General features: G+C 35.2%; 2 protein-coding genes across 2 annotated transcripts in view; one reads left to right on the top strand and one right to left on the bottom strand.

Annotated features, from left to right (window-relative positions):
* LOC134659005 (uncharacterized) overlaps positions 1-17,552 on the top strand; it is a 237,202-nt gene that overhangs the window by 69,687 nt on the left and 149,963 nt on the right. The window lies entirely within an intron of this gene.
* Positions 5,944-17,552, bottom strand: part of LOC134659165 (pro-neuropeptide Y-like) — a 30,435-nt gene continuing 18,826 nt past the window's right edge. The window contains exons 2-3 of the mRNA XM_063514794.1: positions 7,539-7,709; positions 5,944-6,081 (exon numbers count right to left, since the gene is read on the bottom strand). Coding sequence (XP_063370864.1) covers positions 5,958-6,081; positions 7,539-7,705 — 291 coding nt within the window. The 5' untranslated portion in view covers positions 7,706-7,709 and the 3' untranslated portion in view covers positions 5,944-5,957. The remainder of the gene's footprint in view (positions 6,082-7,538; positions 7,710-17,552) is intronic.

Below are 17,552 nucleotides of genomic sequence, written 5' to 3'. Positions count from 1 at the left end.
ATAAAAAAAATCGATCCAACAATCTTCCAAAATCACCTTTGTATGAAAACCCCTCTCACCCCAAATACGAGGCACTACGGGGTGAGGTGGGTTTTCCTCTTTATCGTCAAAGTTATGAAATGGAACTACCCAAAATAAAATAAAAACTAAAATACAAACGTCCGGAAAACTTATTATATACACCATTCAGTTTTCATATGTAAAAATAAAATGTTATCGAGGTTTGAATTTCAGTTTTGACCCTACTCACCCCATTTTACGGTACGTAATAAAAACGCATGTTTTTATTAGGGGTGACGTATCACAAAACATGTGTTTATTAATATTAAGTAATTAAGTAATTCACTAAAACGAAACCGCAAATAAAAAAATAAACGTTTTATTTATTTCCTCGTAATAATAAAATAATATCTTGAAACATTTTTTATTACCATAATGCATTAACATACCTACGCTTAATAATATATAAAAAAACAGTAAAGTGCATTTTTGACACTAAATACTCACTTATAAAATATCAATTAAAAAAGAACACAATTTCACTTTTCACTACACTACCTACACTTTATTTATTTTTCCTACACCACACACTAATACACATCAAAAAGGTTAAAAACACGGGTATACGTCAAAATTCTAGAAAGTTCAGGTCAAAAATATACCACGAATAGATAAACTGGGGTAAAAAATAGTGGTTTTATGTGAAAAAGGGTATAATATAATATTTTTTTGGTAAAAATGCAAGCTCCGTCGTCACACGAATAACACTGCGAGGTTGCACTGAGGTTGTTTATGGGAGTGACACAGTACTTGGTATTTTGGAACAGGTATTTAGGAATAGTTATTTGAGCGTTTTTGTGTATGTGTATGTAAATGTATACATTTCATTAATTGTCTTCAAAATATTGACTTCTTGAGCTCATTTTACTCAGAAGAATCATTTGTACATTCACGCCTCATACATGGAAAAATGTGTCCCAAGATTTCCTTTCCAGATCGTCACAGTTTTGTATGAATAATTTTTTTATTTGTATGAACGTGACGCACTGGAAAATATTTTTTCATACAAAATTTTGGGACACATTTTTTCATGTATGAGGCGTGAATGTACAAATGATTCTGAATAAAATGAGCCCAAGAAGTCAATATTTTGAAGACATGAATGAATTTTTTTGGAAAACGCTCATTTACGATACAAGTGCGGAAAAGTGGAAATTTGAAGTGGCGATAAATTAAAACACGACCGAAGGGAGTGTTTTAACTCAACACGAGTTGCGAATTACCTATTCGCACGTGTATCGTACATCGTTTTACAGTAAGTACATATGGCACTTTAAACTTTTGACATACGCACGGAAAGTGCTATTTCCCGCACTAGTTCGGGAAAGTAGCACCATATGTACTGTAAAGAGTATTTTTCATGGAAATTTAACAATGAATACGAATAAAAAACAGCGATCGATCCATTTGTCAATTATAAACGGAGCCGCGGGCGCAGCTAGTTATAAATAATTGTGAATTTTTAAAAGAAATAAGTTCTTGCAATATTTTCGTTACCTAATTTGCTTTCTTGTTTTTTTTTTAATTATGCAGGTACACCAGAAACTAAATGTTTATAATTATAACATACGAGTATGCCTTACTATTTAGATAGTTGCTAAGCAAAGACACATTTTTATCAAAACTGTAGCATTCTTGGAGGTCTAATCAGGTGTGTAAAATAAAATTTCAATATTTTATAAAGCCTGACCAGTAATATATGATCATTGTCAAGAGGGCGCTGTTATTCCCATGTATAGGGTGACAGGTCAGTATATTATGAAAAAATTAGTTCCAGTGAAATTCCGCAACATATTACTGGTCAGGCTTTACATAGTAAGTACGGTCTACTAAAAATTATTTACTATGTTACTGTAGGTATTATCATGTGCATTTTCTTCTTTATTTGTTTTGTCGATAGTTTATCGTTCTCGTTTAAGTGAAAAAAAGATGTTTTCCAACTACGACGTCATTTACTCTAGATTTAAATCACTTATTTTAACTAAGTATAAATACTCGCACCAATGTTTGTCCCATAAAACACCTTCCGACTTTATGGCTGCGCGCGCATCGTGTTTATAATCCACTTTGCAGCGACACAACGTATTTAGGGAGACGGGAAAATTTGGAACTAAGCTTTTCACATGACTCTTAATTCTTTCATTTTAAGGTCTATAATTGTCAAAACAACTCGATTCGTGTGGTGCAATATCTACAAATCTTTTCAGGTAACGCCACTGTCGACTGCAAATGTATTGTTTTGCTATAGATTCGATGAAATCGAACTCTAGACTCGGCTGCATTCAATATTAGGATTTATTTCTAATATATTACGGTACTATTTTAAGTGTTATACTTGGGATACTAAAATGCGTATCGAAGTCACACAAGGCATTTTGAAATTTGTATGGAAATACCTCCATACTATATTATCGCCAAACGAATTCTGCATACACTTTGCAACAATGATTTATAACTCAAGATAGGTTATAGGCGTTCCAAAATTGAAGCGCTTAACTTGTGACAAATTGGACAAGTTGCCTTTAGTCGCGGCTGGACAAGCGAGAAATGTGCACGTGCTAACGAGCTCTCGCACACCGAAAGAGAAAGAGACGACCTTATGTTTAACAACGAGTGTGACAAAGATGGATGAAATGAGAAAATTAATCAAAAATAACAGATTTCTTCGTAGGCACAGAAATAAATATGGAAGTATTTTTTGTGCTCTTCAAGTATGAGTATAACCTATCTATGGTTATATAATATCATTGCTTTGCAATAACAAAGTATGAAGTGTTATCATAAACGTCAATTTTCTATGAAACTATGACGTTTAGGTATAATCCTTGTTATTTTCTGTACAAAACAGTCTGCCGACTTTTGTGGGGGAGGGGCACGTCCAAATAATTTTTGTTGCATAAAAAGACTGTACCTATAGTTTTAAAAATAAATAAATAAAATAAATTTATTTCAGACAATTAATAGTCCATATTTTAAATTAAAATTAAATTAAATAAAATTAAAATTAAATTAAATACAATTAAAATTAAATTAAATACAATTAAAATTAAAGTTAAATTACAATTAAACAATCATAAATAACATAAAATTAAATTAAATTTACAATTTTATTAAAACTAACATGTAGGGAGGACCAGTGCTTTAGCAAGCCACTGTCCCACCTGTCACCCACTACAGCCAGGAGGCTGTGGCGGCTGCCACGCACCCTGCTTAGGGGCATGCTCGGACCACTACCAGCCCGACGTCGAGCTTAATCAGCAGGTGATCGATGTTTTAACCATGAAAGGGTACACGGACAGGATCGAGTCTCTCCCTTGCTGCAGTGACAACGAGTGTGGCCAGGGAAATGTGGAAGACAACACAGTTGCGGCTCAATAGATCATACTTTCTTCTTTATTTGTGTCCGTAACGGTCCTACACCAAAACGGGCGATTTGTCAATGTTGTATTGTTTATAGTATGTTGTGATTAAGGTGTGTAATCTTTGGGCTCTATACTTCGTTTTATTTACCATTAGGAAAAGGGTGAACAATCTTTGCGTGTATTTTTATTGAAAAACGCTAAACAAGTAACTATTACTTACGAAACTAAAATAATGTAATTGCTCATATGTGCTAGATAATTGTATAATTATTCCATATTTGCCGTGATTTATTTTTCAAAAGTGTTATTCATTAAAAATACACGTCAAGATTGTTTGTCCTACCCTTTTTCTAATATTAAAAATAGTATAGACTCGAAAATAAGTTTATTTTATTTGTTTTTACTTGTTTTGTTTTGTATAAACTCTTTTGTAAAATGTATAAACCTACTAACCTTAGTTATAAGTAAAACATAAAATATATGTAACTATAACAATATACCTACTATGGATCCTGGTTATCTAAATAAAGAACTTTATTATTACTTGTATCTCCTTGGATTGCACGGGCCTATAATCCCGGTCTTTTGATAGGTTTGCGTGGGGATATAGAACCAACACGTAGAGGCCCCTTATTTTATTATTATTAGTGGGTATGTGCTTCTGGTTTAATATATATCTATAAGTGATTTTCATTATAACTCCGTTACCCCAGTGGACATAATTCGTACCCAGGGAGTAGAGTAGATTCGTATGAGGATTATTGAGAGTTTATACAATTGCTATACCTACTTGCGTTCAAATGTATGAACTCGCAATAAACACTAATCAATGTGTAAAGAGGCCCCAATGTGAAGGCCAGCCACTTTACCCCGCAGCCACACTTATCCCTATTGACCTTACAGTCCTTACATAAATAAAACAACTGTAACTTTGAAACTTATGCATTTTGGAATACATTACAACTAATTACCCATAACTGTTCATATTTTACACTACTTTTTATTATAATTAATAATCCCTGAAAATAATTTATCACCCAGCCTGTAAATTATGTTAAGGGATTAATTATCAGAATTATTAAAATAATAATTGACTAGACAGGTAGCAATAATTGACTAGAATAAATTAATAATCGATTTATAAGTAGGTTACAGAAAATTTATAAAGAATAATAAGGTTTATATCTGTTAAATTTTCTTTTATACGCCAAGGTAGCTTTTTACATTGTTTTAAAAATATTATAAAATTCAACAAACATATTCTATGATAAAAACAATAACAAATGTACCATTTGCGGAGCAAAAGTTGACCTAGGTACCTAATTGTCATAAAAGAAAAAAAAAAAACGGTGCACAATTGAAATAAACAAGCAGGTTTAGTACACGTATTTTTAGTCAAGTGCTAAAATAAATTATACATTATTTTATTTCCCAAAAAGGAAATTCAAAGGTAGGTAATTGGGTTAATCAACTTTTTCTTGTCACACGTTGCTATGGTTACGGTCTCCTGAGTCACTCTTAAAATTCTAGGTTTTTCGTATTTAAATGAACCAAACTTGCATTTTATGGTAGTTAAGACCTTTCCATAATGGGACATCTACTGAGCATGTTAGTAGAACATGGTGCAGCAGTTCTTCTAACAATCTATGCTACTATTGTCTCCTCGCTGATGGGACAGAATAACAACAAGAAATAGTTGACTGACCCAATTAACAAATACATGTTATATTAGGCATTAAGTCCGCCATTTGTACATTATTTTTATATTTGTGCAATAAAGTTTAAATAAATAAATATTACTCTTTTATGCCTTTAATTATTCCAGCAGTAAGAGCTCATCGTCGTTTTAAATATTTAAATTATTTATTTCTTTAATCACTCATATAAAAAAATGTATTAAACGTATATATTTTTAAAGCCTCTGCAATATTTAAGGTATTTTATATTGCCAGCAATATTCCCTTGGAGATCATTCTAGAAATTACTTATCAATTGACATAGTATAATGGCAAACAGTGTAAAGAAAAATATACTAAACTAAAATCTCATTTAAAAGATTTTAAAGAAACTTAGATCACTCTAATAATATAGTCATTTCAGCAGTTATACATTTAAGGGTATTCGTAATGTCTTCGTTGATATAGAGCCGGACTAACCTAACTCTGCATGGCATTCGCAATGACAAAGTGTGGCGATGTCGTCATTAATGTCATTTTTTAATGAAAATACTACGTTTATAAAGACACCTCGCATAAAGTTAGCTTAGACAGACACTATTTTTTTAAATTAGTATTACAAACTATATTTTCCTTTCCAAAAAAATTATCGGGAATACTACATATTTATGCTTCGCAAGAATCTTTGCTTAATGCTCCATTGTTTATATTCTGAACAAAAAATACACAACAATGTATACAAGTAAACGTATTTAACGTGTACAATTCTAAGAAGACCTCGGCAATATTTTCGATTATATAGTCAATGTTTCGGCGATATTTCCGCCAATATTGCCAAGTCCTGCATGCAGTCATAATTTTACTGGTATGCGAGCGCCTTAAATACTGTATCTTCGTTCAAATTCTGGAGGCTGTGGTCGAAAAATGGGAATTCCTTGAATATTACCGACGCGTCCGATATGTGCATCTGTCTTTTGCCGTAACTGGAAAGAAAGGAGTACTTTTAATTAAGTGAAAATAATTAAAAACGTTAGCTGTATGTTGTATGCTAGTCTACGTCGATTGTATGGTGGCGGCTGGCTTCCTATGACTCTTAATGATATTAGCTAATACGTTAGGTTTAATCAGACTTTTATGTCTGTTCTGTAAGCTTACCTAAGAAAAAGACATACTTATACAAGTTAAAATTTATGTCAACAGAAAATATAATACTTGATAAAACTATTTTTATAGAAGATAACGCCATCTGTAGCTCTATGTAGGTACTTAAAAAACATGCGATACTAGCGACATCCCACGGGGAGAGCGGAACCAGCGAGAGGACACATTGTGAACGTTAGTTTCATGTTCTACTACTTATCGCAGGCGGTTGGTAAAAAGTTTGAGCGGTGGTTAGAAAACCACCATGGACTAGAAAGCGAGTATAACTAACTCCCTATTACCACAGAATAAATAATAGTACTAAGTACAGAAGACTCACTCTCTAACAAAACGCGTCTGTTACGATCAGGACAGATATGGCCGCCAGGTGGCGACAGCGCCACGCGCGGCTTATGGCTTTCCCCAAAATTGGGGCCGAACGGATGTACTTTTAGCTACCTGTAGCAAAGCGACGAAATCGCGGAGTGAGACACGCCTGCTATTACGGGCTAAAACTAGGCTTTGTATTAAGTACATTTCTTTCTTTACATAATCCGAATTAGTGACGTTAATATTATTTTCACCTCAGCAGCTCGAACAAGGGTACTTTGCTACTTAAAAACAGTGAGCAAAATCGCATTTTGCTCACTGTTTTTAAGTAGCAAAGTACCCTTGTTCGAGCTGCTGAGGTGAAAACTTAATTGTTGGTATATCTTAAGAAAACATGAGTGAATAGGTAAGTGATGAAGAAGGAATACATTTTTCGGGTTCTCTAATATGTTCTCACTGCTGAGGTGAAAAGTTTTGTGAACTACACGAGATCAAAGTTATTTACATCTCGTGCGCTTTTGAGTCCCTTACTACGCTCAAGATTCTATAGAGTAGAGTATAGAATCTTTCGCTTGCACGGGACTCAACATAAGCACTCGAAGAAATATCAAACTTTGATCTCTTGTTGTACAAATAACTATTTCATTACACTTGCTCGAAAAAGATCTTATTACATGCAGGTGCAAGGTGTACGGCCTATATTGTTCCCGCGGGAGTTATGGATTGTAAAAAAAAAGTTATAAACTCCCTAGAGGTTATAGCCTTGCCAGCCCAGTGGCGCTCCAGGATTTCGGTTGACCCCTTCCTACATTAATCAATGAATTCTTTAATAACCTATCCCTAAGTTCCTTAACCTTTTATTCTTTAATGATGAACGAACTCAAATGTTTGTGGGGGGAGGGGGGGCTTGAGCCCCTTAACCCCCTACAAATACAAATCCACTACTATGCCAGAGTAAAGACAGTCTCACCGGCCCCGGCCGTGCACAGAGTAGTATTCCTGCAGCTCCTTCAGATAGTTGGAGATCTGTTCAGCCGTGTCGAAGCGCTCCGGGCGCCGAGGGCGCGGGCTCAGCTCGAGGCCGTCGCTCCACAAGATGGCCGACACGAACAAGATGGCCGCCACTAGTAGTCGCATGGTGCTGGAATGTGAAAGGTTAAATTAAAGCGTAATTTAAAGCTGGGCCGTTGTAGAAAGTTTGGTTTTAAAGATGTCAGAGTCAAACCGTTTCAGAAAACGGGCGTAGGCCTGTGGTAACGGTTAGGGTATAGGTATGTACAAGCATGTACAAGTGAGAATTAACCTCTTTTTAGGGTTCCGTACCCAAAGGGTAAAAACGGGACCCTATTACTAAGACTCCGCTGTCCGTCCGTCCGTCCGTCCGTCCGTCTGTCACTAGGCTGTATCTCACGAACCGTGATAGCTAGACAGTTGAAATTTTCACAGATGATGTATTTCTGTTGCCGCTATAACAACAAATACTAAAAACAGACTAAAATATAAAGATTTAAGTGGGGCTCCCATACAACAAACGTGATTTTTGACCGAAGTTAAGCAACGTCGGGCGGGGTCAGTACTTTTTTTTAATTAATTTAATTTATTTAATTTATTTATTTCAAAAAATACTTATGTCTAGGTATACAAAAGTTTCGCCAAACTGTAGACAGTTTGTTGGCGAATAGTGCGCTCTCGATTATGTTTATAAGTATGTACTTTATGCGTTATACCTACAGAGTACAGAGCAAACTGTATATATATATACTATTCTTAGGTTAAGTTAAATCTAAAGTTACCATGCATAATATATAATAATTCAACAAGACCGGTTTGTAACACTGTACGGTCAGCATGCGTAGGTACCTACTTCACCTCATGACAACATGACCCTGATCCTTATTATTATGATTTTGTTTTATTATTGTACTAGGCTTCTCTCGTGAGGTGAAATACTTATTCACCCAAGGTTAATGCAATATTGCAATAATACAAACGAACACTAATAAAACTATACATTCATACTATGGATTTATATTATCTAGAAATAGTGATTTTAATCTTTTTTTAAACATCTGTTTACTTTTACATTGGTCTATTGAACTATTTAGTTGGTTAAGAATCTTAGGTATTAAGTATTTACGAGTTCTTTGGCCGTAATAATTATTAGTATTATATTGTACATATTTTCGTTTTGTGCTTACCCTAAAATTACGTAATGGTTTTCTACATGTTTTAAAGCTGTCAAGGTCATAGTTTTCTATACATAATAAGTATTTAACTTTTTCATGAACTGGTAAAAATTTTAACTTTTTATACAATAACGTGTAGTTTTGTTTGCAATTAACTTTAGTGTTTTTATCAACTAATATATTTTTAATTATTCTAATTTGGATGTTACATATTTTATCTAGGTAAGTTTTAAAAGTTCGCCCATATGCATTTAAACCATAACAAATTATTGACTCGGCTAACGAATGATATAAAGTGTGCAATATTTTCCTGTTTACAATATTTTTAAACTATATAATTTTGTCATAATTGCTCGAAGTTTATTGCATACTATATCTATGTGGATGCCCCAATTGAACTTGGTATCAATAGTCAAACCTAGGTACTTATACTTATCTACAAATTCAATACTGGAACATTTACAATTTATTTGGTTCTTATGTAAACAATCATAGGTATGCCCTATTATGTTAATAATAATATCGCTCGGGGCCTGCAAATAAGGTGACTTAATTAACATACATTTAGTTTTTTCTAAGTTTAGTATGATTCCATTGTCATGAGACCACTTTATTATGTTTATAAAATCATTCTGGATACATTTTTCAACATTTTTTATGTCCTTGTCTGCGTACATTATGCATGTGTCGTCTGCATACATATAGGTCGAACAGTTCTGGACCACGTTACTCATGTTGTTCACATGCATAATGTAGCCTACAGGACCATAGATAGAACCAGTCGGCACGCCGTAGATCACGCTGGCCTCCTCCCCGCTCTCTCCGTCGACCACAGTGGTTAAGGTCCTGTTAGTTAGGTAATTTCTGAACCACTCGAGTACCGGACCACGGACCCCACACTCTTGCATGGCAACAATGAGCTGTCCGTGGTCCAAGGTATCGAATGCTTTTTTAAAGTCAATATATAGGGTGACAACGTACTTTCTATCGTTTAAGTGTTCATTAACCTCATCTGTGAACGCGGCTAAAGCGGTTGCAGTGCTACGCGCGCGCCTAAACCCGTGCTGAGAATCAGATATAATGTTATTCTTTTCTAAATACTTACTTATTTGTGATACTATACTTTTTCCACTATTTTATTAATCACTGACAGTATGGCTATGGGTCTGTAGTTTGAGTAGTCTAGGTGATTCCCCTGTTTATATATAGGTCGGATTATTGATTTTTTTAACAAACCTGATGAGGCACATTAAACTTGGAGGGGTGACCGTTTTTTTGCTTGTTTTGCTCTATTTTTTGTTGATGGTGCGGAACCCTCCGTGCGCGAGTCCGACTCGCACTTGGCCGGTTTTTTTGGAATTTTGCAATCATTTAAACTGTGACTTTATGACAAGCTGATTTTGCACGCACACATGCTCGCATATCGGGGAATAGCCATTCACCGCTCAGCCGTCGAGTTACATAAGTAAGTGTGCGTGTCCCGCGTAGGGTTTTCACGACGGATCCGAAATGTATTGGGAAGACCGCGGATCCACATCCAGATCCGGATAATTTCATACATTTCGGATCCGGATTGCAAACCCTAGTCACGCGTAAAAATGAATAAATCGGCGTGTTATGAAATTACAGTTTTGTTTGTCTTAACAACCCTATCTTTCAGTTATGTGTGTTGTAACGCAATGCCTATTCTTAAAATATCCAGCCAACGTACCAATATTTACCTACCTATGCAAAATAAATAGAATAAACTCAGTATTCATCAAACCACCTGCATATCAAGTATGAAGCGGTTAACTTCCCCGGATCGCTGATCATCGGGACGTGACTAGCGTCCGCCATTTTGAAATAAAGTTGCCACATGTTTAGAGATAAAGGGCGTAAGTGCCATCCCCGATCGTGGCAGTTATGTCGTTTTAAGCTCTCTAAATACGATGATTCTGATGACGTATATATTCTCGTATAGATAATCTAGTTATTATTAGGCAAATAGGAAAGTTATTTTTATTTTGGTCGTATTGATTGGTTTTTATGTAGGTAACTTTATTTGATTTAGCGTAGGTACAATCAGAATAATCGATACCTACGAATCTACGAATCTGAATAGGTAGGTAAGGTAGGCCGAGGAATAAAAGACCTAAATGACTATTAAAATAAATTGAGGGAGAACATAAAAATACAGCTTTAAGCAGCAAGCAGCTTAGTTATTAAGTTAAAAGAATACAGCATGTTTATAAATATTTCATTGACACAAAAATGTATAAATAAATAAATAAAATAAAAATAAAATAAAATAAAAAAGCCTTATATTTCTTACAAAAAATAAAAATGACACACTTTTAAATAAACCTATTTCTACAAAACAGTAATACGTTTTAACATTGCTTTATACCTAATTTATAATATCTAATAATGTAAGAACCCCTCGCTACTCGAAGGTGAAGGCCTCCTCTAGTGATTTCCAAACGTCTCTGTTATTAGCTTTTTGCATCCATTGATCACCAGCCAGTCTCACTATTTCGTCAGTCCATCGCGCTTTGGGTTTGCCTTGTTTTCTTGTACCTGATGGCCCCTTCCAAGTGGTCAGTCTGTGAGTCCATCGGTTGTCTGTCATCCTAGCGACGTGTCCCGCCCACCGCCACTTTAATTTCTTACAGTGACCTAGGGCGTCTGTGACTTTCGTCTTCTTTCTAATTAATGTATGCGATATTTTTTGAATTCTTTTTATATTGAGTATACTTCTCTCCATACTTCTTTGACATGATCTAATCTTATTTTTGTTACAAACTGTGAAATTCCATGTTTGACTCGCATAGGTCAAACACAAAAATGTATATCAAGAGCTAACTAAACTGCCACCAAACTGTTTCGCAGTTTGGCAGTCCTAGTTGAATGTAACACCTATGTACCGTGTCTTATGAAAATAAATAAATAATAATAATAGTTGTAAAATATCCCGAGCTTTCGTAATATTTTCCCTTGAACTTAACTGAGTAATCTGAAATCGCAAAAGTCGCCAAGAATCATGAAAGTTTAAGATTAACTGCAAGCAACTTAAACTTGGTAGTCATTTTTTAAGTTTTTTTATAATAAACTTTATTTACCTACTTAATTAACTTTCGGGTCAGGTAAATAGTGGTAGCTGCGTCTGGCTTTAATGGGTTCTGCTTTATGGAGAAAAAAACTTCTAGGGAACTCTACACGACTAATAGGTAGGTATAACGTAGTTTTGCAAACATTTTTTTTAATCAAACCTTAGTGTTAAAACAAAAACTGAAAATATACTACTACATAAATAAACATCCATAGGTATCTCAGGAACAAATATTATGAAGAAAAAAGTAAAATAAATATGAAATATAATATTTATCAGCGCATACTCCATTCCAATCTGTCCCATTGCTACTTCGTCACGCTTCCGACTTTTAGAAGAAACATTATCCTTCTAATATCAACTCTTGTAAATACAAACCGATATCGAGAGTTTTTATGTCAAAAAGTGTCCCAGAATTGATTTTTCGGGAGACCGAGGTAAGTTAAAACAACGTCAATTATGCGGTAACTATTTATTTATTTAATCTTTATTCCACAAAAAAAACAATCGTACAAAAGGCGGACTTCATGTTACCAATCAACCTTTTAATTTATATTGTTTTTTTTAAGTGAAAGCGAATTCCCTTGCGGTAATCTTAGCTTAGTTTGATATAAATCGATCCAACAGTTTGCAGAATCATAAAGAGTGCGGAAAGAGAAGAGTGGTGAAATGTATGGGATCCAATACATTTTACGACTCTTCTCTATCCGCACAGACTATTATTATTTTAAATTGCTCTTTTTTATATATTTTTTTATTGCGTAACTTAATAACTTAAATTGCTCTAGTTATTTATAGCATTACCACGAAACATTCTATTCTCATTGTTATCACCCATTATCACGGAGATATGGAATAATCCCGTAACTTATTATTAATTGCATAATCAATATATTAATTTAGAATACTTAGAGATATCAGTGATTGTCGGTGTGATTTTGTATTTTCCTAGAAATTTAAGTGGAGCTAAATAATGCTAAATATAGATCAATGAATATGAGCTTCTTACCAAGGACTACGTTATAAGCATAGGTGATGTTAGTAGGTTCATTGCGCTAATACATACTGGTAAAAAACAAGCAACAACGGTTGCACTCCGGGAGAGCCGATAGAAGTGAAAACTCACCTCACTATGTTACCGACGCCCTGTAACACGATACATACGTTTAGCGGAGGTATTCTATTTATTTAATATATATTATTATCATTCTCAAATAAGATCACACATTTTCATTGACATGTTTATTTACAGCATACTGCCATGACAACGTCAAATTATTTGAACATAGGTAAAGAGTCTTGAAAAGGAGTCCGCAACATAAATGTCAAATAACATTGAGTTTTTCTTTATTTATTTAAATGCCATTTAAATTATGAGTGGCCATCTAAACCTTACGCCGCTTACGGTCACGTGATCGCCTTACGCCCCTTACGGTCACGTGATCGCCTTACGCTGTCTCGAGTTTATCATTTTTTCCCCACCTCAAAAAGTGCCCAGCGCCGCTAAAGAAGTTTTCACTTCAAATAGTTTTAATCCCAGAACTCAAGTGGCTATATTATAAAATATAGCCACTTTGCCAAGCACCTGAGAATAGGGATGATGACACATGTTGAATTTTATAACAAAATCTAGTAAAATAGATAGCGAACAAGCAATTTATCACAATAATGTGGATATTATAATAAAATATGGAAATTTTACTAAAATACAGGACCTAAAAGTTTCAAAATTTAAGTTTTTTTAACTTCCAAAAACGATATATAAAAGTAAGGGTACCTACTATTCGATTCCTTACATTTTATCCAAAAAAATATTGTATAGAGCAACCATATACCTAAACGCAATATTTCACCGACAAAAACGCAATTTTCTTGTTTTTTCCATACTACAAGATGGGCTCTCAGAGACCTTGACGTCACGTTAACTTGTCGTTTTGTTAAAGGCGTTTCGCGAGTGAAGTGCGACTGTCGGCCTTTGACTACAATTTCTGACTTTTGTGTTACTTTAATGCAATGGGTCCCATATAGACATTTGATCCTAAAAACAAATCCGATCGATTGATACCATCAATGAAAATTAGTCATGTAGCCTATTGTACTGTCTGTACTACTGCTGCTGACTTTCCCCCTAATTATCCAAAATTAACCTCTCGTTATAAATGGCCCGGTGTTCCAGCGTTAACAGGCGGCTCGCTATGTGCTTAGCTCTCCAGTTTGTCGCTAAACTACTGCTAAAATCGCTAAATGAATTACTTCGTGTGTTGACATGTGGGTTGACAGGTTGACACTTGACAAACGGACAAGCAGCCTGAAAGCCTGGTTACCTACCAACAGTAATATTACGGTCAACGCTGTAGTTCAAAAACTCATCAAAAATTTAATTAAGAGCCCATCAACGTGCACACTAGCGCCACTGCTAAATAATCGTGATTATTTAAATTTACCGAAAGATATTTAAAAAAGGAGGCCTTATATTAAAGTACCTTTTGAATACATCAATCAAACTAGTTTTTTAGGGTTCCGTACCCAAAGGGTAAAAACGGGACCCTATTACTAAGACTCCGCTGTCCGTCCGTCCGTCCGTCCGTCCGTCTGTCACCAGGCTGTATCTCACGAACCGTGATAGCTAGACAGTTGAAATTTTCACAGATGATATATTTCTGTTGCCGCTATAACAACAAATACTAAAAACAGAATAAAATAAAGATTTAAGTGGGGCTCCCATACAACAAACGTGATTTTTGACCGAAGTTAAGCAACGTCGGGCGGGGTCAGTACTTGGATGGGTGACCGTTTTTTTGCTTATTTTGCTCTATTTTTGTTGACGGTGCGGAACCCTCCGTGCGCGAGTCCGACTCGCACTTGGCCGGTTTTATGTTGCTCGTCGCGTTGTCAAGACAATCGATATGGACGTTTTAATACTTAGGATGTATTTTTGATCTTTTGGGGTTGCCTAATACAATACGAATCCTCTTTATTGCACACCCTCAATATGACATGTATGCCTATTGTAAGTTTTTGGTTAGTAATTTACATTAATAATTAAAGAAACATGAGAAACCTATATGAGAGACCGAGCTTTGCTTCATATAAATCTCAAAAATGCGCGTTTTCCCAGAGATAAGACCTAGCTCAGAGGGCTTACCGCGAAACACGTTCGACGTGTTGCCTCTCTGTCGCACTTGTAAGTTCGTACGTAAGTGTGACAGGGAGGCAGCACGTCGAACGTGGTTCGCGGTAGGCCCTCAGATAGATTTTACGCCCCCATATTGCAAATTTCAAAGAAATCGTTACATCCGTTTTCGAGATACCCGAAATATACAAGAATGCTCGCTTAAAGGTATGTAGGTGTATAAGTTTTTGAATTGGATTAAAGTACCTACTTTATACCTATAAAAGAGTTATAAAACGGTAAATCCGGTCCCGTTATCTGTGCAAGTTTGAACCATGATTTCAGCAAGTTTCCAAGTTATCAGTTCCGAGCTGTGTCCAAATCCTCCCTAACCTAAAATTGGTCCGCCGGTGAAAACAATCATGATTGCGAATCGCCCCCATTGTTCTCTGAGCAAATCATCCGCAGGGACGTACCGTCCGTCGAGTATCGACAGTGTTAGCACAAGCTATTTTTTTAAACGTATACCAAGCTATTTTAATATATTCTAGTGTACATATATTAGAATAGAATAGAAATAATTTTATTCATGAGCACAAACAGAAAATGGAAAATTATACATAACAGAGAAACATAAAAGGATATTATAAAGTGCCACGAAATGGTCTCACCTCAGCATATTGCTGGCGATTATGTACATACATCCTTGCTTTGCCGTAACAGGGTCCATGTCCATGTGAAACTGTTTATAATATTGTGTAAGATCTACCTATATTACCATGGTCGCAATAAAGTATTATGATTATGAACGTCAAACTTCGGCATTGGGTTTCAGGCATTGGAGTTAAGGTTTAGGAGGATATAGTCACGCTCCGTGATTGTTACGCCATTTAGGGTTCTAGCTAAATTGGACATTCCATAGCGTAAGTGTGAAAATTACTTTTACAGTACATATGGGGCTACTTTTCCGCACTAGTGCGTAAAATAGCACTTTTCGTGCGTATGTCGAAACTTTAAAGTGCCATATGTACTGTAAAACGTTGTTCGATACACGTGCGAATAGGTAATTCGCAACTCGTGTCGATTTAAAACACTCCCTTAGGTCGTGTTTTAATTTATCGCCACTCGTTTCGAATTTCCTCTTTTTCGCACTTGTATCGAAAATAACTATAAAATTATGACTTACTGAAATAGCAAGACACGTTCGAACGTTTCCGTGAAAATACGATGGAAAATAATAGGGTATTTTCACTATTTTCCTACTAGTCAAATCAGTTTCTTTTTTAGAACTGGCAAAACGATTTGCTAATATGAAATTTATAGATGGTCAAGCAGATCTTGTCAGTAGAAAAAGGCGGCAAATTTGAAAAATGTAGGCGCGAAGGGATATCGTCCCATAGAAAATTTGAATTTCGCGCCTTTTTCTACTGACAAGATTTGCTTGACCATATATATATGAAACATTACATCGTGACGTCACGATCAACTCGCCTACTTTTTATATTTCTGTCCGATTTATTAAATAAGACTGCTTAAAAATAACTGCTAAGTATCTATGTTTTTCTAATAATTATCTGGTGCTTTATTTTATGCATGGTGTGAAATAATTTATTTTAAATACCTACAGGAAAATACAATATTATGCACTACATCTGTAAAGTTAAGTTCGACACCAGCACATCACTACACCTGTTGAGCGCAATTTTCCCCTCAAAGGGTTGCTAGACGCGCGAATTTGACGGAAACACGGCGCAATCTTGTAAATCTGGCTAATGCGCTTTTATTTTGTACAGTAAAATACTTGTTAGCCAATTTCACCGGAAATAACGTGTTTAAATACAACGAGAAACATTTGGTTTCGTTATATATTTCAAATTAAAACTACCCAATATGAACAAAAGATTTTTAGGTGTTGTTGAATTAATTTAATTTTGATAGTACACGCAGTGCAAGTGTTTTTAAGTATCATAATTTCATATAATTTTGACGTCTAAAGAATAAGAATCTTTTATTTGCGATAAACATTAAAGATAAAGATAAAGATATTTTATTGAGTTAATAAACCAGGTACATAACGCTTGCACTGCGTGTGCTACCAAAATCGTTGCAGAATTGTCTTGGTCTGACTCTATATTATACACTTACGAAGTCTATAAACTTAACTTTGGTTTTTCCAGGTTCGAATAAGGTGACAGCGATAGGCCAAATCTCAAGAATCCACTCCTTTTTCGGAACTCGGTTTAAACTACATTAAAACGAACTAAATTCGAAATTTTGATCAATGCCGCCAACTCAAAGGCAGTATTCCAACGTCGTCGGATATTATTTTTACGGTTGGCAGCGCCGTAACGAGAAACCGAGACGTGCGAAATTTGACTTCGCGACTTTAATACTACCTGTGGAGTTATGCGCGAATTACAGTATTTAAATACATGTAAGGTAATTTAGTCTAATCTAAATATAAGTTAAAGGTAAATTGGCAATCTGGGTTTTGGTTTTAAAATAACGTCTCCGCGAATATGAAAATATCCTCCGGGGTCAGTACCATCATCGGGGCCCGTGCCCAGGGCCCCCATCCTCAGGGGGCCCCCAAGG

This window comes from Cydia amplana, chromosome 24, assembly GCF_948474715.1.
Source record: "Cydia amplana chromosome 24, ilCydAmpl1.1, whole genome shotgun sequence".
NCBI classification, from domain to species: domain Eukaryota; kingdom Metazoa; phylum Arthropoda; class Insecta; order Lepidoptera; family Tortricidae; genus Cydia; species Cydia amplana.
Note: the sequence above shows the minus strand (reverse complement) of the source record. Positions and strands in the feature narration are given on the sequence as shown.